Source organism: Lithobates pipiens, unplaced genomic scaffold (assembly GCF_037356315.1).
Source record: "Lithobates pipiens isolate NorthernLeopardFrog02 unplaced genomic scaffold, aLitPip1_a1.2 Scaffold_28, whole genome shotgun sequence".
NCBI classification, from domain to species: domain Eukaryota; kingdom Metazoa; phylum Chordata; class Amphibia; order Anura; family Ranidae; genus Lithobates; species Lithobates pipiens.
This window is the reverse complement of record NW_027507789.1, coordinates 172,997,040-173,019,736: the sequence shown is the minus strand read 5'-3', so window position 1 is coordinate 173,019,736 and position 22,697 is coordinate 172,997,040. Positions and strand designations below refer to the sequence as shown.

The following is a 22,697-nucleotide window of genomic DNA, read 5'->3' as shown; positions in this document are numbered from 1 at the left end:
AGGGAATTCTACCCAGTGTATAAGCATTCATTCCACCTACCACCAATGTACAGAGAATTCTACCCAGTGTAAGGGCATTCTTCCCACTGGCCACCAATGTAAGGGGAATTCTACCCAGTATAAGGGGCATCCTTCCAACTGACCACTAATATAATGGGCTTTCCTTCCACTGACCACAAATGTAAGGGAAAATCTTCCACCAGTGGAAGGGGCATTCTCTCCACTGATCATCAATGTAAGGTAAATTCTACGCAGTGCAAAGGGCATTCTCTCCACCGACCACTAATGTAAGGGAAATTCTACCCATTGTAAGGGGCTTTATTCCCACTGACCACCATTGTACAGGGAGTTTTACCCAGTGTAAGGGGAATTCTTCCCACTGATCACTACTGTAAGGGGAATTTCACCCATTATAAGGCATTCTTCCCACTGATCATCAATGTATAGAGAATTCTACCCAGTGTATAGGCATTCTTCCCACCTACCACCAATGTATGGAGAATTCTACCCAGTGTAAGGGCATGCTTCCCACTGACCACCAATGTAAGGGGAATTCCACCTATTATAAGGGGAATTATTTCCACTGATCACCAATGTAAGGAGAATTCTACCCAGTATAAGGGACATTCTTCCAACTGGCCACTAATGTAAGGGAAATTCTACCTATTGCAAGGGGCTTTCTTCCCATTGACTACCAATGTAAAGGAAATTCTACTCAGTGTAAGAGCCATTCTCCCCACTGACCACTGATGTAAGGAAAATTCTACCCAGTATAATGGGAATTCTTCCCACTGACCATTAATGTAAAGAGAATTCTACCCGTGTGTATAGGGCATTCTTTACGCTGACCATCAATGTAAAGGGAATTCTACCTAGTATAAGGGGTGTTCTTCCCACTGAACACCAATTTAAGGGGAATTCTACCCAGATGGACATTCTTCCCACAGACCACCAATGTAAGGGGAATTCTACCTATTGTAAGGGGCATTCTTCCCAGTAACCACCAATGTAAGCAGAATTCTACCCAGTATCATTCTTCCAACTGACCACTAATATAAGGGGCTTTCTTTCCACTGACCACAAATGTAAGGGAAAATCCGCCCAGTGCAAGGGGCATTCTCCCCACTGACCACTAATGTAATGGAAATTCTACCCATTGTAAGGGGCTTTCTTCCCACTGACTACCAATGTAAGGGGAATTCTACCCATTGTAAGGGGCTTTCTTCCCACTGACTACCAATGTAAAGGGAATTTTACCCAGTGTATGAGCCATTCTCCCCACTGACCACTGAGGTAAGGAAAATTCTATACAGTATAAGGGGCATTCTTCACATTGACCACTAATGTAAGGGAAATTCTACCCAGTGCAAGGGATATTCTCCCCACTGACCACCAATGCAAGGATTATTTTGCTCAGTGCAAGGGGAATTCTCCTTAATGACCACCAATGTAAGGATTATTCTACCCAGTGCAACGGGCATTCTTCCTACTGACCTCCAATGTAAGGGGCATTATTCCCACTGACCCCCAATGTAAGAGGAATTCTGCTGAGTGTAGGAGGCAATGTTCGATCATTTATTTGATTTATTTTTGGCCACCTTAAGACTCAAGAATATATATTTTTTACTAGAGTGCCTATTTAGGTCGACACCAAAATGCTACATGAGAAGTTTGTGCATGTGTTAGTAGAATTATTTTATTTGTTTCTCATTCTCTTTTGTAGCTGAAATGTTTAGGAGTGACTACAGACAGTTCCTATAACACAGAAAATTCCTTGAGGTTTAGTGTGAAGCAGAGGAATGAGTGGATAGCTGCAAGAGCCAGCGTGGCCCTTTACATTGCTGCACATCGAGGCTACCTGGATATGATACGTTTTCTTTTAAAGAACGGTAAGGCTGCCAATGCTTTTAGCAATTTTTAAATGTGTTTGCTTACTTGAAACCTTGTTTCCTTTTGCAATTTCTTCAACAGTAGTGCAGTATCAAAGTGTTTCTTGTAATGAAGACCAATAACCACGGGGTGATTAGTTTGGTATCCACCCCAACCTTTACATAGCAGTGGCAGTGCTGGTGTCAGTATGTCAGTGCTGCTTGGAATGGTTGGATCTGCTCAGTGGTCCCCCAGTCTGTCACTACCTATCGCACTGTCTATATTCCCAAATTTAAGTATGTAGTCTACGTTTGGCCATAAACGCTAATATTTCTTTCATTCAGCCCCATGTTTATAGAGGAATCATTCTTGCTGGTTATTGTATCATAACATCTGCGCCAGTGGCTGTCAGAATACCCAAACAGTGGCTGCATCTGATTGGATGGCTGCCAATTTTCCACTCAGCTGTTTCGCTTTTTAGGTCTAGGTTGACACTTAGCCCTTGTACACGCGGTCGGAGATTCCGTCGGAATGTTTCCTATCGGACCGTTTTGTCGGATATTCCGACTGTGTGTGGTCTGCATCGGACTTTTTCCAGTCGGAATATCCGATGGACCAACTTTTCCAACTAGCCGGTAAAATTTTCAGACAAAATGCTCCATATCGGACATACTCCGATCATGTGTAGCCTACTCCGACGGACAAAGTGCCACGCATGCTCAGATCAAATTCCTAGACCAAAGCTATTGGCTACTAGCCTGAACATAGTCCCGTCGTAACAAAATAACGCCATCACGTTATGTACAATCGGATTTTCCGACAACTTAGTCCGACCGTGTGTATGCAACATTACTTCTGGACCTCTTCCGGAATTAATCCGTCTGAATTACTCTGACGGATTTGGTTGTCGGAATCTCCAACCATGTGTGTAAGGGCTTACAGGTAGGGGAAGACTTTAATTTGCCAGAGCCGATCAGCAGGTCCAGGCCATAAATCATTGGCCTGGACCTGAAGATTAATCGGTTCTGAAACAAAACCGATGGGCGAGAGCGTGCCCCTTACAGGTATGGAATTTTGCGCAGCGGTGCCATTGTGCTGCAGTAAATCTACGCAACACAGTTGGCAAGTGGTTAATGCCACATACCGATCTTTAGTATAATAATCACATACTACTATTTACAATCAACTACTGGAGGTAAAATAAAAAAGTGTCAGTAAAAGGCCTGCCGCTAAGCATTGTTATGTGCTCCCACACCACAAAAAAAATAAACAATTGAAGCGCTAACTTACTAATCAATAGCTTATCAATAATAGTAGAACCCTCTAATTCAGGGGTCTCAAACTGGTGGCCCTCCAGCTGTTGCAAAATTACAAGTCCCATGAAGCATTGCAAGGACAACAGTTACAAGCATGACTCCCACAGGCAGAGGCATGATGGGACTTGTAGTTTCGCAACAGCTGGAGGGCCGCCAGTTTGAGACCCCTGCTTTAATGTATGGAAATCTCAATAAACTTCAATATTACCAAAATACCAGTCTCTATAATACGTAACTTCACATAATACACATCAAACAGAAAATAAGACATACTGTATAAAATGAAGCTTAGCAGGGATGGTGGAAACCCCTCCTATAGATATTTGCCATACAGATTAACTTCAAGGGCAACACATTTTTAGTTGCGAGGTTTCCACCATTATAAAACTTTGGCATTTTTTTTTTAAGATTGTTACACTTAATTTTATATGTTTTAGTCACTATTACAATGTGAATTTTTGCACTTGAAGTTAATTTTCCACCACCCTTGCTAAGTCCATGTCTTTATGGACCTTGCTTTGTGCACTGGTGTGCAGCCATGTTGGAACAGGAAGGGGCCATCCCCAAACTATTCCTACAAAGTTGAGAGCATGAAATTGTCCAAAATGTCTTGGTATGCTGACGCCGTAAACTCTCATGTTTTTTCACTTTAACCACTTAAGCCCCAGACCAATTTGCAGCCAAAGGACCAGGCCCCTTTTTCCGATTCAGCACTGTGTCGCTTTAACTGACAATTGTGCATTTTGCGCTATAAACAAAAATAGAGGGACAATTTTGAAAAAATTCAATATTTTTTACTTTTTGCTATAATAAATATCCCCCAAAAATATATAAAAAAAAAAAATTTTTCCTCAGTTTAGGCCGATACGTTTTCTTCTACATATTTTTGGTATAAAAAAATAGCAATTAGCGATTATTGATTGGTTTGCGCAAAAGTTATAGCGTTTACAAAATAGGGGATAGTTTTATAGCATTTTTATTAATTAATTTTTTTACTAGTAATGGTGGCGATCAGCGATTTTTTTTTTATTGTGACTGCGACATTATCGCGGACACATCGGACATTCTTGACACATTTTTGGGACCATTGTCATTTATACAGCAATCAGTGCTATTTAAATGCACCAATTCCTGTGTAAATGACACTGGCAGTGAAGGAGTTAACCACTAGGGGGCAGTGTAGGGGTTATGTGTGACGTTATGTGTTTTATTTATTGTAGGGGGCGTGGCCTGGCATGTGACATCACTGATCGTCTTTCCCTATAAAAGGAAACAGACGATCGGTGACAGCCACACTAGGAAGCACGGGGAGAGGTTTGTTTACACAGACCTCTCCTCGTTCTTCAGCTCTGTGACCCGATCGCAGGACACCAGCTGCAATTGGGTCTGCTGGTCCTGCGGTCATGGTCTCAGAGCTCAGGACCGGGTCGGGAGCGTGCCGGCGGCGGCACGCTCCCCACCCGTGGCTGGGCACTTAAAGAGCCACGTACAGGTACGTGTGTCAGGTCACCTGAGACCAGGTGACAGATGCACTCCGTAGGAGTCAGAAGTGCACCGCTAGGTAGTGGACCTTAGGACTGACTGCTGCGTATTGTACCCAGGGAGATTCAGGACACAGGTCTACTGGATCACTAACACAGATCCCAGTAGGAGCTAGAGCATAGATTCCCCAGGGAGCAGAGTCTTAGCCCTTGTACACACGGTCGGAGAATCCGTCGGAATGAGTCCTATCGGACCGTGTTGTCGGATAATCCGACTGTGTGTGGTATGCATCGGACTGTTTCCGTCGGAATATCCGTCGGACCAAATTTTCAAACTTGCTGGAAATATTTTCCGACAAACTGGTCCGATAGGACATACTCCGATCATGTGTAGAGAATTTCGATCGGACAAAGTGCCACACATGCTCAGATCAAATTCCTACATCAAAGCTATTGGCTGCTAGCCTGAACGTAGTCCCATCGTAATGAAATTACGTCATCACGTTCTGAAAGATCGGATTTTTCGACAACTTTGTCCGACCGTGTGTATGCAACAGTTTCGGACAAGATCCGACGGACAAAATCCGACGGATTTGGTTGTCGAAATGCTTGACCATGTGTACGGGGGCTAAGAGCCAGCAGGTGTTCACCAGAGCCTCCAGTGGTGAGGATGGACTTCGCTGCAGTCTGGCTCCAGGTCGCGGCCCCTAGGGTCTCACAGCTCACAGTAGACTACAGGAGAAGGAAGCAGAAGGCTGGAACAACAAGAATAGTAAGGGGATAAGGCAGAGGTCAGGGCAACTAGCAGACAGGAACAACAGAGTACACGCCAAAGGTTCAGGGTCACAGGAAGACAGGGATGGTCAGGGACATGCCAAAAGGTCAAGGTCACAAGCAGACAGGAATCGTTGAGAACACGCCAAGGTCGGTAACAGAGACAAACAAAGAGCACACGGCAAGCAGGAAACAGGAAGCCAAACACACAATGAATACACAATGGTTGATCAGCAGGGTTGGCTTGCAGTGCACAGGTTAATATAGGGTTCCCTGATAGGGCCTGTGGTGGAGCCACACTTAGAGGAGAGGTTATAAAAACCACCAGGTGGAAGTGGCTGGCCTCTTAGTCTGAACACATGAGGAGAGGTAAGCAAAGGAAGATTACTGCATAACCATGACAAAGTGATTGTGCCCAGCCGTGCCATTCTGCCGACGTATATATATATATATATATATATATATATATATATATATATATATGCATCCTGTGCATTAAGGTGAAAAAACACCTGGCAGTCACCGGTCCCCCAGCCCCCCTGTTTTACTTACCTGAGCCCCTTCCTCTCTTCATCGGGGATGAGCTGTTCCTCTCTCCACAGGGTCCCAGCTCTTGATTGGATAGATTGATAGCAGTGCAGCTATTGGCTCCTGCTGCAGTCGATCAAATCCAATGATGCGACCACCGGGGGACGGGGCTGAGTTTCGGCATTCTCGTCCTTTAGACGTAAATGCTGGACTCGGGAACGTGCCCGCAAGGTAACCCTAGTGGGTTATCTGATGTGGGGAGGAGCTGTGAGAGCCACCACGGGACCCCAGAAGAGGATGTTCGGGCCACTCTGTGCAAAACGAGCTGCACAGTGGAGATAAGTATGATATGTTTGTTATTTAAAAAAAAAAAAAGATCCTTTACAATCACTTCAAGAGTTCTCTTCACTGGAACTAAAGGGCCCTGAAAAACCAACCCCCAAACCATAATACCCCCTCCACCAAATGATTTGGACCAGTGCACAAAGCAAGGTCTGTGAAGACTTTGAGGAGCAAGTTTGGGATGGAGGAACTTGACTGGCCTGCACAGAGTCCTGACCTCAACCCGATAGAGCACCTTTGGGATGAATTAGAGCAGAGACTGCAAGCCAGGCCTTCTCTTCCAACATCAGTGCCTGACCTCATAAATGCACTTCTGGAAGAATGGTCAAACATTCCCATAGACACACTCCTAAACCTTGTGGCCAGCCTTTACAGAAGAATTGAAGCTGTTATAGCTGCAAAGGGTGGGCCAATCCAATAATGAACCCTACGGACTAAGACTGGGATGCCATTAAAGTTCATGTGCGTAAAAAAGGCAGGTGTCCTGTGTGTGCGTGCGTATACACATATATATATATATATATATATATATATATATATATATATATATATAGAAAGGCCAGTATGGTGGCCTGAAATTATGGGAGGAGCCCGGTGGAGTATATAACCAGCCCGTTCGCCTATCTTCCTCGTCGGTTCCGGTGCGCGATACCTGATACGTCAGATATCAAGGGCCGACTATCCAGACCAGACGCAGTGAGCCTGTTCGTCAGTGCCCGCATTTTTCGTCTCCGTCTTGACAACTCGTCTTCTCGTTCATCAGCGTCCATCGGTTTCGCCGTCGGAGTGTCGTCGTACCCATCGAATTTGTCGTTGCACGTCGGGCCGGCTGTCGCAGGTAGGGCTTCGGCACCCCCTTTTCAATTCATGTATTTCGATGTACCGTCAACATTCCCTGTGCTCACGAGCCGCTCGCTGCTTTCAAATCGAATGTTTTCTGTGGCCCTCGTACGCATGTCACTGTTTTCTATTTTCGATGTAGTCGTTATCACCTTTCGACACGTTCGATTACGCCACGTCAGGCGATTCATTCGCAGGTACGGCATTCGAAACCGTTCGACTGCCCGAGCATTTCTATTAGTATCGGTCGAATCGTTCGACTCACAGCCGACTGCTTGTTACGACAAGGCAAGCAGTCCGCACGTTTCGCTTGGTCTGCTTCAATTCGAATATATCTCTTCATTCATGCAGTTATGTTATGTATTTCATTTCATCTCATTCCAAGTCATTTCAGTCCCAGTCATTTCTTCCGTTTCGAATCATTTCTGTCACTAGTCGCGCTCCGGCGCGAATCCTGTCGCACCTCTGGTGCACCGATTCGCTTTGAAGTGCCCCAGGGTTTGGCCTCATTTCTGTACATGCTCCAGAGACTGAATCACTCGCAGGTTCACGCACGGTCCCTGATTCTTGTCTTTGTCATGGCATACCATTTCTGTCACTTATTACGCTCCAATTCGAATCCTGTCGCATTCTTCTATGCACCGATTCGTCCTGGTGTGCCCAGCTGCTACGCCTCATTTCGGTACATGCTCCAGAGACGGATTCTTTGTAACCTACAGTCCAGTCGTTGAATCCTGTCTCTGTCATGGGATATCATTTCTGTCACTTATTACACTCCAATTCGAATCCTGTCGCATTCTTTTATGCACCGATTCGTTCTGGTGTGCCCAGCTGCTACGCCTCATTTCAGTACATGCTCCAGAGACGGATTCTTTATTGTTACCATCAGTCCAGTCGTTGAATCTTGTCTCTGTCATGGGATATCATTTCTGTCACTTATTACGCTCCAATTCGAATCCTGTCGCATTCTTTTATGCACCGATTCGTTCTGGTGTGCCCAGCTGCTACGCCTCATTTCAGTACATGCTCCAGAGTCGGATTCTTTGTCGTAACCATCAGTCCAGTCGTTGAATCTTATCTCTGTCATGGCATATCATTTCGGTCACTTATTACGCTCCGATTCGAATCCTGTTGCATTTATTTATGCACCGATTCGTTCCGGTGCGCCCAGCTGTTACGCCTCATTTCAGTACATGCTCCAAGGACAGGTTTCATCTGTTTGGTTCAAGGGCTCGTCCTCTGATTCTTGTCTTTGTCATGGGTTTCATTTCATTTCACCTATCACGTTCCGGTACGAATAGTCACATCTGTGTACCAAATTCATCCCGGCGTGCCCCAGGAATGGCCTCATTTCAGTACATGCTCCAAGGACAGGATTCATCTGTTTGGTTCAAGAGCTCGTCCTCTGATTCTTGTCTTTGTCATGGGTTTTCATTTCATTTCACCTATCACGTTCCGGTACGAATAGTCACATCGGTGTACCAAATTCGTCTCGGCGTGCCCCAGGAACGGCCTCATTTCAGTACATGCTCCAGAATCCGTTTCGTGCTCAGTCGCAAGTTGTGGCATGGCGATCCGGATCTCTGTCATGGCAGGTTCTCTCATTTCACTGTCACATGCCGCTCCCCGGTTTGGGTCCAGTTGATTTTTTAAGGTTTGGATGCCTACCAGGGGGCCTTGCTCCTCGGCCTCATTTCATTATAAAGTTGCCTCAAAAGGGAAGAACACAGCTTAGTTTAGGCGTGTCTCGTTGTTTTTCTCCACATACAAGCGTAGACTTCGTGCAATCGTCGTAAATACACATCCAAGCGTAGACTTCTTGCAATCGTTGCAAGCACGCATCCAGATATAGACTAATCGCAATCATTGTAGACCTCTCGCACTCATTGCAAGCACGCATTCGAGCGTAGACCTCTTGCAGTCGTTGCAAGCACGCATTCGAGCATAGACCTCTTACACTCATTACAAGCACGCGTTCGAGCATAGACCTCTTGCAGTCGTTGCAAGCACGCATTCGAGCATAAACCTCTTGCAATCATTGCAAGCACGCATTCGAGCATAGACCTCTTTCAATCGTTGCAAGCACGCATTCGAGCATAGACCTCTAGCGATCATTGCAAGCAAACATTCGAGCATAGACCTCTTGCAATCATGGCAAGCACGCATTCAAGCATAGACCTCTTGCAATCATTGCAAACTGATGTCCAGGCACAACTTATGGCAGTCATTGCTGGCAGGCACTTCTGGCTGCTCAATAGATTGCTTTGGGGAAAGCCTGGATACCTTCCTAAATGTTCGTTGTATTACAGGGTACTTATACTTATAGGCATAGTTGATCCAGGGAAAATCCGATTGCCTCTCGAGGGGTCAGGAAGGAATTTTTTCCCCTACTGTAGCAAATTGGGCTATGCTCTGTTGGGGTTTTTTTGCCTTCCTCTGGATCAGCTGCGGGCGTAGAATTGGGCGTGTCGGGTGGTGTGATACCTTATTATTTTGATTTGTGGTTGGACCGGATGGACTTCTGTCTTTTCCGGCCTGGCTACCCATGAAGCCTACTGTAATTCCTTGCAATCGTTGCAGGCACGCGTCCTAGCATAACATCTTGCAATCATGGCAAGCACGCATCCTGGGTAACATCTTGCAACCATCGCAAGCACGCGTCCAAACATACATGCAAGCACAACTCCCGCAGTCTTCGCAGTGCACATGCGGTAACACGAATTGCTCACAGTCACCACGTACACATCTCCTGTGACAAACTCCCGGGCAATTGTCGCAAGCACACGTTCAAACACAACCTTTAGTCATGCCAAGGCTCGCGACTTAGCATAACTTCTTGCAATCATTCGTTGCAAGCACGTTCTCAGTGGCACGCTAACTGGCTACACGTCATTTTCAGCAGCACTTAATTGGCCACTCGTCTCCTGTGGCTTTTCTTACAAACCACTCACTGTTGCCTGTCTGTCCGTCTCTTCCTTGGGACAGTTGAGTTCAACTTCCGTCCGCACCAGGATCATGTTGACACACGCGACTGGCTTCTTCCTGTAGCACGCCCAGGCTATTTCTAGCCAGCGTTCAACATTTCTTATCCTTACAATGCTCGGAGAGCCATCTGTTGTTACGGCCCATACAGCAAGATCCCCACTACGAGGCGTCCAGAGGCATCAGCCCATAGCCATCGGCCAATGCTCGCCCATTACAACTGCCATCTTTACGGGCATATAATATCCTCGCATATTCCCCAGGTTAGTCATCCAAAAGACACCTACAGTCCCTTCACGGCATGTCGAGCGTCGCTATGCACATCATCCCTCAGGGGTCGCGCCTTTGTGTCACGCCTATTGGTCTTACTGTCCCTCTCACAGGATCCAGAGCAAGTCCTCAGCCGGGTTCCCGCGGCAATAGCAGTCCTGGCTATGCGGGAGGAATTCCTATCGTCTGGGAATGACGTCTCCCTGTTCATTCCCTCCGTGTCTTCCCTTTCTCCCCAGGTGATGACCGACGCAGCGGCCTCCACGGGCTTGCGGCTGTTTTTTGGCCACCTCTGGCTCGCAGCTCCCTGGCCTCCCCAGTTACTGGCAATTCCTGGCTGCGCCAAGGCGTCCTCTCTGTTGGTTATGTCCTTCCTACGTCGACTGGTCCAGCTCTTGTTGTTGTTTCAGTTCAACATCCATTCTTCCTTTATCCCCGGTAAATTCAATCAGGCAGCGGACGCCCTCTCCCGCTTTTAACCTTGTCTCGTTTTCGTCCAGGTACCCGGAGCCGGACCAACATCAGCAGCTATCCCGGACTGGTCTCAACTGACCCTGGATTAGCCCCTCACCTCCTAGCGGCTACCCAACTCATTTGATCACTCCCTTTCCCGCAATACCCTCAAGGCCTATCAATCAGCCTGGAGGGCCTTTAACCTACTTCATCACGTATCACGGTACAGAGACGTCCCGTGTCAAGCAAGTCATAGCCTTCATTTCCTGCTGCCACTCGCAGTTGGCGTTATCCTTTAATACGATCCGGCTATACCTGACCGGTGTACAACATTTCACGTCCCTCCAGGACCCTACCGTACCCTTCCTATTTTCTTACCACGCCGTTCGGGCTGTTATGCGCGGTATCCAGAAGCGCCAGCCGATGGCCGGCACCAAAACGACTGCCTATCACAGGAGGCGTTTAGAAATATGTCAGATATCCTGGCCACTTCACCTTTTCGGTCTCCACATTAGTGTCATTTACAAGCAGCCATACACCTGGCCTTCTACGACTTCTTACGGCCAAGCGAGTTTACTTGTCGTAGCCTCACAGCACGCATGCTGTGCAAGCACCACCTGGTCCGATACGAAGACCATTTAGTCTTACACTTAGCAGTCTCCAAGACGCAGCAGCTTGGCTCGGGTTCGGACATTCACTTCTATAAGTCCAACAACCGCTGGTACCCGGTCGCCATTCTCACGCGCCTGTTGACCCTTTTGGCTGATCAACCAGGAATTAGTCCTCTTCTGCCATTTCTCACTAAACCTCTGTACGCTGCCCGGTGGAACGTGTCAGGATACTCCCGGGTATCCTTCACCTCTGTCCTACTCACATTATCAAGAAGTTGGGCAGATGGAGGTCCACCTGTTTCGCCCGCTACATACCCAATCCGCAAGCGGAGATGACCCAGGCCTTTGTCGAGCTCACCCAGTAACAAACTTGGATCAATAAAATGCAACCCCTACCTGAATGTTTTTGCCCCCTTATTTTGGTATACCGTACGTCAGACCAGGGCACACTTTCAGGTCCATTTCAAGTAAGCGAGTTTATGTTAACCTTGTTTGTCATCCTTATCCGTATCGGTCAGAGGGCTCCACACCATAAATAGAAAGGCCAGTATGGTGGCCTGAAATTATGGGAGGAGCCCGGTGGAGTATATAACCAGCCCGTTCGCCTATCTTCCTCGTCGGTTCCGGTGCGCGATACCCACCTACCCATCCCCTTTTTCAGGGCATTTCTCAAGCATCATACTCCTCATGAGAGTACTCATTTCACTCCATTCATATTCATTTCATTTATCACCCACTTCTATCTAAGGTATGCCCCCTTATTTTGGTATACCGTACGTCAGACCAGGGCACACTTTCAGGTCCATTTCAAGTAAACGAGTTTATGTTAACCTTGTTTGTCATCCTTATCCGTATCGGTCAGAGGGCTCCACACCATAAATATATATATATATAGATATATATATACACACACACACACACACAATAATGTTTGAGCTTTGGGGTGTATATTCAAGGGTAATAAAAAGTACAGCTGAGAGGTATAAGTAATAAGTTACTCTAGACTCCCCTATCTGTTTTCACTTTTTTTTTTTTTTTTTTTTTTTTTATATAATGCGAATGTTACCAGAATAGCCGAAAACACACAAAGGTGGGCAGGAACATCCAAATCCCCATGTGAATAGGAGTTATGAATTATGGCACTGTTGAGGTCTTCATATCAAATAATTGTCATTACTTTTTCTGGCTACTGATCATTAAAGTTGTAACATAAACATTATTCCAAGTTCCACTGCACAGTATTGAAATCTTTACAATATATTGACATCTATAGCACTTGTCTGGAGTTAGGATAGTAGTTTTATTTAATTATTTTTATATATTTTTCTTATGGTTAATTTTTTTTATTTAGAAGTAGATGGAAATGTAGCGCTAATAAAAAAACAGGGCTAATAAACTGTGTAAATACATACATGAAAATATATATATATAAGTGAATAAGTCCCAAATGTAAAACAATGGGAAGCAAATCCCAAGTGAGTCAGTCCCAAGAAATGGCAGGTACACCACAAATGAAGGATTGTTCCTATAAGGAGCCAGGAAACCCCAAACAGAGGATTCTTCATATGAGGAGCCTGGAGCAACAGGGTTTGTATCTGTAGCAAATGACAATAATAAACAATGAGAATGGGTACTCTTACCGCAACCAATGGACCTGTTCAGTGACACCAGTTCAGACAGGCATGGATAACCAAAACCTCGGTATGGCAGGAACGGTTCAGAGGATCCTGAAGTACTGAGCAGAGAATCAGGAGCAAACAACGATGTCTTCGAGGGTCCGGTACTTCCCCAATGCAATCCCGATGATGGAAGCAGCCACTGAGCCATGGATGACCGGATGGAAGGGTCAAACAGACTCATAATGCAAAGGATATGCAAAAAAATTAAAAAGCTTCCAATAGTACAGATGAATAAAATAGAGTGGTTATTTTCATAAAAACCAGCATACAGATAAAATGTGAAAAGCAATTTGGGGAGCGGTAAAACCAATCCCTACGCGTTTTGTCCTACTATGACTTCTACTGGGGCATCTAACAGCTCCCCCATATTGATCAAATATAAATATATACCTAGAAACATAACAAACCAATCAGAAACTCACTCAGTAATTGGTAGCAGCAGGTTCACCGATAGGAGGAGGGCTGGACACCTGATAAGCCATATATCAACTCCCTAGCAGGGACCAATCACATCGCGGTGACTGGTACCCCACATAATGTAGTGAAGAGATCAGGAAGTGGATAAATGGAGCCTGGATGCAAACAACGTGGACAAAAAGCCAGCAAAAACTGACCTTAAAAGTCACGTGATCGGCATCAGCGAATCCCCATCAGTGCCGTCCGCATGGTATAACACATACCATACAACCACCAATCAGGAAAAAAATGCTTCCGAACATCTGGAAGTAGGTCGGCACTGGCCCTATGACTAGGGTCGGTATAACGCCCCGAAACCCGACATAATGGTAAATCGGGCTTGGAGCGGCGGCCTTAACCAGAAATTGCGTCACATCCGGAATCGATTGACGCTCACCTCTCAACAAGGCTGAGAGCGAAGATCTCATATCGGAAGTGACGCCATGCATTGATTCCACCCTCATAATGATGTGTAAATCGTCAAAAGATTGGTCTGAAACACCGTACAACAGCATCAAAACTTAAAAAATATATAGAACGGCTACTGACACCTAGCGGCTATAACCTATAGTGTATCCGCACCAGTGATACATCAGAAAATCAAAAAGTAAGAGGTGCAGAGTGACAACACACCACGCAACTGACAACCCGCAGGTAACAGTGAACAAATAAGCATAAAACTCAAAATCAAAAACCAAAAATCAATTCTGGAATAAAACAAAGGGAAGGTAATAAACCTTCATTTTTAATATTACCAGAATTGGAAACAATCTTAAATGGTTGAATGTAGAGGTCGACCGATATGGGTTTTTCTCTGGCCGATGCCGATATTTAGAAATCATGGCGGCCGATAGCCGATATATGATGCCGATTTTTTTTGGGCCGATATGTTAGGCCGATTTTTTTATTTTTTTTAATCCCCCTTGATCTCATAAAATCTAACACCTTTCCCACTGGGACATTTTTCAGGCGCTTTTGGGCTAAAAATAGCGCCTGTAAAGTGCCTGCAAAACGGCTCCCCTGCAGTCTGTGTGAAAGACAGAGTGCTTTCACACTGAGTGCCCGTTCGCACAGGGGCGACACGACTTGCAGCGCGACTCACAGACGCGACCTGCACACGACTTCAGCAGCGACTTGCAAGATGACTGTATAGAAGTCAATGCAAGTCGCCTGAAGTCGCCCCAAAAATAGTACAGGAACCTTTTTCTAAGTTGGAGCGACTTGAGTCGCTCCTATTAGAACGGTTCCATAGTACAGAACGGAGTGCGACTTGTCAGGCGACTAAGTCGCCTGACAAGTCACGGTAGTGTGAACGGGCACTAAGGCGATGCGCTGGCAGGATCTTAAAAAAAGTCCTGCAAGCAGCACGTTTGGAGTGGTGTATACCGCTCCTCCACCACTCCTGCCCATTGATATGAATGGGCACCACTGCCGAAGCGTATGCAATGCGATTTGGCAGCGGTGCTTCACGGGCACATTTAACCTCTTCCTCGGCCGCTAGCTGGCTTTTATGTGCCCCACTAGCAGCCAAATAGCACCGCTAAAATGATGGTAAAGAGCCGCTAAAACTTGCAGCGTTTTACCATCAACGCCTGATACAGAAAATTTCTTACATTTAAACATTTATTAAACAAAACAAACCTCCAATCAGTTTACTTGTATGTATGATTTAGATTTAAAAAAAAAAAAAACTATATATTAAATAAAAACAGGTAGTCAAAACTTTTGGACGAAAAAAAAAATGGGCTAACTTTACTGTTTTTAAATTTTTTTTTTAATTGTGTATTTTTTTCCCAAAAAAATGCATTTGAAAGACCTCTGTGCAAATGCCGTGTGACATAAAATATTGCAACAACCGCTATTTTATTCCCTAGGATCTCTGCTAAAAAAAAAATATATATAATTTTTGGGGGGTCTAAGTGATTTTCTGGCAGAAAATACAGGATTTTTACTTGTAAGCAACAAGTGTCAGAAAAGATTTAGTCTTTAAATGGTTAAACTGAGAACTTCTACACACTGAGATGATTTCATTCATTCAAGTGTAAACATTGTATCTTTTTGTTCTTTTCTTGGCAGACTGCCCAGAGAGGAGGAAAGTCGTTTCTATGACGACTCAGGCAACTTACACTGACTTCTATTACAGAAGTCTTTCCAAGTCACTCTGTTCTAAATTGGCCTTTTTATCAGCACAATCGGCCGATGCCGATTAATTAAAAAACGGCAAATATTGGCCGATATATCGGTCGACCTCTAGTTGAATGACACCATAATGTTAAAATGCCTGTGTTAAAAGTGTATATTTCCAGCAAGAAAAATAGAACCAAAATCAAAACAAAAACCACAAATAAAAGTATAAATCAGAAAATCAAAAATATCATATAAAGGACAAATTAAGCCTTATTAATGACCGAATTAATATCCCACTCAACGTTCAGGCCGAACGGTGAGGAAGTCTTGAGCTTATAAATCCAATAAGTTTTGAGGCGGGATACCCCACGAATATGGGACTCGCCTCTCCAATGAGGAACAAACTTATCAATAACAACAAACTTTGTTCCAGTAGGGTCTCGATCATGATGTTCAAGATAGTGGCGAGAAACAGTATGATTTATCTCACCGTTCCTAATATTGGTCAGGTGTTCATTAACATTTGATAGAAAATGTTCGGATGGTTCATCCAATGTGCTGCTTGTTGCAAAACAAGTCAGCAAATAGACTACAAATTTGGTGGCACAAGTTGTAAAGTGTTAAATGGAGTAAATGCATTGAGTGACCGTAGATTGAAAAGTGTCACTCTTACGTCTGCCACAAACATTGTGTATGCAGATGTTGCATCTACGGCATGGATAGTACCCCCTTGCATTGTTGAAAAAAGGGGTATGTTTAAGGGGGGGGGGTCTATCACGTTTGGTGCATTCTGCCCCTGAATGGAACATGCTCCTCTGAATATAACCCCAGCACTGTCAGGGATAACTGGACCCCAAAACCTATCACTTTGAAGTGTCCCCAATGTCTATTAACAATTTCTTTAATTTGTCTAGATTGAACAGAGTATGATGTAAAGAAGAACTATCTGAATTTGTCCTCCTTGGTAGTTTTAGGGATGGACCTAAACAGGGAACTGTCCAATTTGGAAACCCTATCTATCTCCATATCCAAAATGTTGGATTGGTAGCCCTTTTCCAAGAACCTGTTTTTCAAAGTGATGGATTGGCTGAAGAAATTGTCTAACCGTGTACAGTTTCTCCTCAATCTGAACTGACTGTGGGGGATGAACTTCAACCATTGAGGGTAGTGACAGCTATCGACCAGAATGTACCCATTCCGGTCGGTAGGCTTAAAGTCAAGGGTCTTGAATTCAAGAGGTTTATCCACAACACTAATCTTAAGGTCCAAAAAATGGACGGAGGTAAGACTAGCCTCATAGCTCAGACGTATACCTCTGTTGTTCAAATTAAGGAGGGACATAAACTCATCAAGGGTTTCACGGTCTCCATTCCACAGGAGGAGGATGTCGTCTATATACCTAGCCCAAAGGACAATTAAGTTTTATGCTTAACTGTTCACTGTTACCTGCGGGATGTCAGTTGTGTGGTGTGGTGTCCCTCTGCACCACCGTTGGTTATGTGATTTTTTCTGATGTATCACTGGTGCTGATATACTATAGGTTATCACTGCTAGGCATCAGTGGCCGTTCTATATATTTGTGCTGATACACTATAGGTTATCACCGCTAGGTGTCAGTAGCCATTCTATATATGTGTTATGTTTTGGTGCCATTGTGCGTTGTTTCAGGCCGATCATTTGATGCTTTACACATCATGACGGGGGCGGGACCAATGTATGGCGTCACTTCTGATATGAGATCTTCGCTCTCAGCCTTGTTGAGAGGTGAGCGTCGATTGTTTCTGGATGCGATGTGATTTCCAGTTAAGGATCGCCGCTCCAAGCCTGGTTATGAGGCGGACGCCGACTTGAGCCCGATTTACTGTCATGTCCGGTTTCGGGTCGTTATACCAACCCTAGTCATAGGGCCAGTGCCAACCTACTTCCAGAAATTCGGGAGCATTCGTTTGCTGATTGGTGGTTGTACGTTATGTGTTATATCATGCGGACGACACCGATGGGGATTCGCTGATGCCGATCATGTGACTTTTAAGGCCAGTTTTTGAGGGCTTTTTGTCCATTTTGTTTGCATCCAGGCTCCATTTATCCATCATGTCTATCATGTGACCAGCCCTCCCCTATCGGTGAACCTGTTGCTACCAATTACTAAGTGAGTTCCTGATTGGTTCTTTATGTTTCTAGGTATATATTTATATTTGAGCAATATGGGGGAGCTGTTAGATGCCACAGTAGAAGGCCTAGTAGGACGAAACGCATAGGGATTAGTTTTACCGCCCCCCATATTGCTTTTTATCTGTGATCACATTTTATCTGTATGCTGATTTTTATGAAAATAAACACCCTATTTTTTTGATCTGGACCATTGGAAGCTTTTTCCTTTTTTGTATATCCTTTGCATTATGAGCCAGTCTGACCATTCCATCTGGTCATCCATGGCTCAGTGGCTGGTTCCATCGTTGTGGTTCCATTGGCAAAGTACTGGACCTTCGAGGATATCATTGTTTGCTCCTGTTTCTCTGCTTGGTACTTCAGAATCCTCCAAACTGCTCCTACCATACCGAGATTTCAGTTATCCATGCCTGTCTGACCTGGTGTCGCTGACATCCAGGTCTATTGGTTCTGGTAAGAGCACCCATTCTCATTGTTTATCATTGTCATTTGCTACAGATACAAACCCTGTTGCTCCAAGCTCCTCATATGAAGAATCCTCTGTTTGGAGTTTCCTGGCTTATATGAACAATCCTTCATTTGTGGTGTACCTGCCATTTCTTGGGACTGACTCACTTGGGATTTGTTTCCCATTGTTTTACAATTGGGACTTATTCACTTATAGATTTTTTTCACATATATATTTTCATGTATGTATTTACATAGTTTATTAGCACTGTTTTTTTATTAGCGCTACATTTCCATCTACTCCTATTTTATGAATTTTTGTCAAATTACCCTTTTTTGTTTTTTATAGGGTAGTGTAATAATTGTTTGTCTTTTTTATTTAGGAGCCAATGTACTGGCCAAAACCAAGCTTGGAAACAGCCCTCTCCATGTGGCATCAGCTATGGGCAAATGTGACTGTGTAGATGAACTTCTAGCAAACAAAGCGCAAACGCAAGATGTCAATGAAAACGGACATACCGCTCTTGGCCTGGCACGTTCATGGTGCCAGAAGAAGGCTGAACGCCATCTCTTCCTGTTCCAGTGGCGAGAACGAGCGTCCACTGTGTCTGCCAACACTCATCTAGACCCTTCTGAACTTTTTGCTCATCAAAAGTTTGACTCAAAGCTAAAAACCTGGAGGAGCGGATCTTATTCTAAGCGCTACATGGCTAACCTTGTCCAGTATAAAGAATTTCAGGGGTCAGGATTTAGCGCTCCGAAAAAACACACTGCTGCAAGTACAGATCTGACAACAGGAATCTGAAAAATAAAGTATCAATACAAGCGTTTGTATCTGGTTTATGAAAAGTAGAGCAAAACTTAAAGCCTGCCAAAACTTTTTTTCAGATTTGAATACAGTGGGAAAGGGTCCAAAGCTAGCCATGCACCAATCTGAATGTATAATCTTTATCCACTTAAACTCCTTCAGATCCGCGCTATGGCCAAATGATGGCTACAGCACAGATCTGCTTTGCCGGGAGGATGTCAATAGACGTCCTCCCATTTGCAAGCTGACCACGCCCCCCTGAAGAGCACGCACGGAGTGCGCTGTGATCACCCGAGCCAATGAGATCCCGACCCCTTACCACGTGATCAGCTGTCAGCCTATGACAGCTGATCACATGATGTAAAAAAAAGATCGGTAATAGTTTTTTTTCTTCTCACGCTGACAGTGTGAACAGAAAAAAAAAGCTGATCATCGGCCTCTGTTGAAGGGACATCAGTCCCGAGCAGGGAAATGGCAAAGCCACCTCATATGTGCCCACAAGCCTGCCAGTGCCCACAAATCAGTGCCCACCAATCAGTGCCCACCAGTACATCAGTGCCCACCAGTGATGCCAATCAGTGCCTCATCAGTGCCACCTAGCAGTGCTGCCTATCAGTGTCACCTACCAGGGCCGATCAGTTCCCATCACTGCCACTCATCAGTCCCCATCACTGCCACCCATCAGTGCCACCTATCAATGCCCTTCAGTGCCTATCAGTGCCCATCAGTGTAGCCTCATCAGCGTACATCGATGAAGGAGAAAAATTACCTGTTTGCAAAATTTTTAACAAAATATAAAACGTTTTCTATTTTTTTTAACAAAAAAAAAAACCCAGAGGTGATCAAATACCACTAAAAGAAAGCTCTATTTGCGGGGGAAAAAAATATAAAAATTTCATTTGGGTACAGTGTTGTATGACCGCGAAATTGTCATTCAAATAGTGACAGTGCTAAAAGCTGAAAATTGGTCTGGGCAGGAGGGGGTTTAGGTGCCCAATAGGCAAGTGGTTAAGACCAGGCCTTTTCTTACACTCTTTATTTACATTTAAAAATCAGTATTTTTTGCTAGAAAATTACTTAGAACCCACAAACATTATATATTTTTTAGCAGAGCAGAGGCCTTAGAGAATAAAATGGATAGGTTTTCCAATTTTTTATGTCACGTGGTATTTCTAACACAATTTTTTCGAATATTACGATCATGTGTGGGCTCTAGCGGACTTTATTCTTCAAAAATTCAGACGGACCTAGAAATAGAACTTTTTTTTTCAAATCTGTCCGACAGACTCGAATTTCTATCGGGAAAACCGTTCGTCTGTGTGCTAGTCTGATGGACCAAAAACAACACATCGTCTGAAGCAAGTACAAGAAGTACAAGACGCAATCGCTCGGTGTGGTAAAACTAGCATTCGTATTGAAGCTAGCACATTCCTCACGCTGCTAATTTTACAATCTTTTAATACAGTGCATTCTTTTCTTCTTTAGAATGCAAGAAGAATGAAGTTGTTTTGCTGCTCATATTCACACAGACTTCTCACAAACGTTTTTCTTCATTATTTATCCTCATCTCATGACTAATATTCTAGTTTTTAAAAGCCCGATCTCCATAAATAATGTTTACAATAATTTTTTATACTCATCTTTTATAATTTTTTATTTCATCAATATTTTACAATGACTTAAAAATGATTTTCTAGTGATCTCCATATAATTTGTTTATTTTGAGTTTCAAGTTACCACAATATTATTATCTTGTATTTTTTATTAACCTTAAGGAGGTTGGTGTCCCTTGTTAATTTGACATAGGGCGTTATTTACGAAAGGCAAAATCATTTTGCACTACAAGTGCAAACTACAAGTGCAAAGTGCACTTGAAATTGCACTGAAAGTGCACTTGGAAGTGCAGTCGCTGTAGATCCGAGGGGGACATGCAAGGAAAATAAAAAACAGCATTTTAGCTTGCACATGATTGGATGATAAAATCAGCAGAGCTTCCCCTCATTCCAGATCTACCACTCAGATTTACAGCGACTGCACTTCCAAGTGCACTTGCTGTGCAATTTCAAGTGAACTTTGCACTTGTAGTTTGCACTTGCAGTGCAAAGTGAATTTGCCTTTCGTAAATAACCCCAATAGTCTTTTTGAAATGTACCTGCCTACTCACAAACTGTCCTTTTTGAATAAAAACACACAGGAACGTATTTAGTGAAAATAAAATATCCATTTATTCTGGTTAACAAAATAAAGAGGAAGGCCACACTGGAGAAACCTTTGGAATTTGTGAAGCCTTTTGACCCCAGGGCACACATCAAGTCAGTGGAAAACAAAATAGGGATCTTGAGGAGTCCATATAATCGGGAGCACAATCTGGTCCAGGAATCTCAGAGATCATGACTAGTGTAGATAATATGTCCATCCCTTATACCAACGACTGCTGACCAATCTACTCCAACTAAACCCACCTTTAACTTAACTTATAATAACGAGGCCACACTTTCTTGGAGTATAAACTGACCACAGCAGCCATTTTATTCATAAATATAAAATATATTAACATTATAACCACAATAAACACAAAACTTCAGTATCTCCCCCCGGTGGTCTTTGAAGGCACTTCCCCAATAGCTTAGATCCATATCCCACACTGCGGACCTTTTACCATACTAGGCCTACGGCCGTGATAACCATCCCGAAGACAACTCTTACCCGCAGTGTCACCATACCATTTCAGTTAACCCGCGTTAACCGTACACCAAAAGAGGGGGCCCATACCACTAACGAGTCCCCCACACTTCCATCTCCATTAGTTAGTCACCACCCTCAAAGACCACCACCACCGCCACATCACTGCTGCCATGACGAAGTCTGCAACCAGCACCTGCAAACAAATAAGGATTATACAAACACAGAACGTAGGGAGGGCGGGCGGCAAACATCCTACCTCCTTCACACACGCTGCTCTGCTCTTCCTTGCCTGGGAAACCCCCCCCTTCCCCTAAATAAACTACACACCTCCCTTTACTGACTGACTGACCACTGCCCACACCTCTCAAACTTAACCCCTTCTGTCCCTTATCACCCTGTAATGCCGGCCTTTTGCTAGCTCCCTTTCAGTCCACCTGCTCCCAGGCCTTTCTGGACAAGCAGTAGCTGACATTTCTGTCCCCAGGCTGTGGTACTACAACAGCCTGCGTCTTCTATCAGACCAGACTGAAGCCAGGCCATCACTTTCTTCTCTTCGCTGCAGCCTTCCCTCCATGCTTCCCTGCAGCCTTTCTTGGAGGCTGTGCCTCTGGTGGTGGACTTGTGGCAGGAGGAGGAGGAGGAGTAGGGGCTTGAGGGGCTTGCTCATATATATGGCTGTTTTCAGTGAGCTGGCCCTTCAACCCCTTCTGAAGGGCCTCAGCAAAAATTTCCTCACAGAGGAGGCGTTGGCCCTTCTCCAATTCCCCCAACCTGGTGGCGAGATAGCAGCCATAAGCCTCTTCAGCGTTGGGGGGCTTTTCAGGAACTGGCTGGCTTCCTGAATGAGGGCAAGTGATGCC

General features: G+C 44.5%; 1 protein-coding gene across 1 annotated transcript in view; it reads left to right on the top strand.

The window, feature by feature from the left end:
• Positions 1-19,169, top strand: part of ANKRD60 (ankyrin repeat domain 60) — a 39,649-nt gene extending 20,480 nt beyond the window's left edge. Inside the window, exons 3-4 of the mRNA XM_077459945.1 lie at positions 1,724-1,889; positions 18,728-19,169. Of these exons, the coding sequence (XP_077316071.1) occupies positions 1,724-1,889; positions 18,728-19,149 (588 nt within the window). The 3' untranslated portion in view covers positions 19,150-19,169. The remainder of the gene's footprint in view (positions 1-1,723; positions 1,890-18,727) is intronic.
• The last annotated feature ends 3,528 nt before the right edge of the window (positions 19,170-22,697 follow it).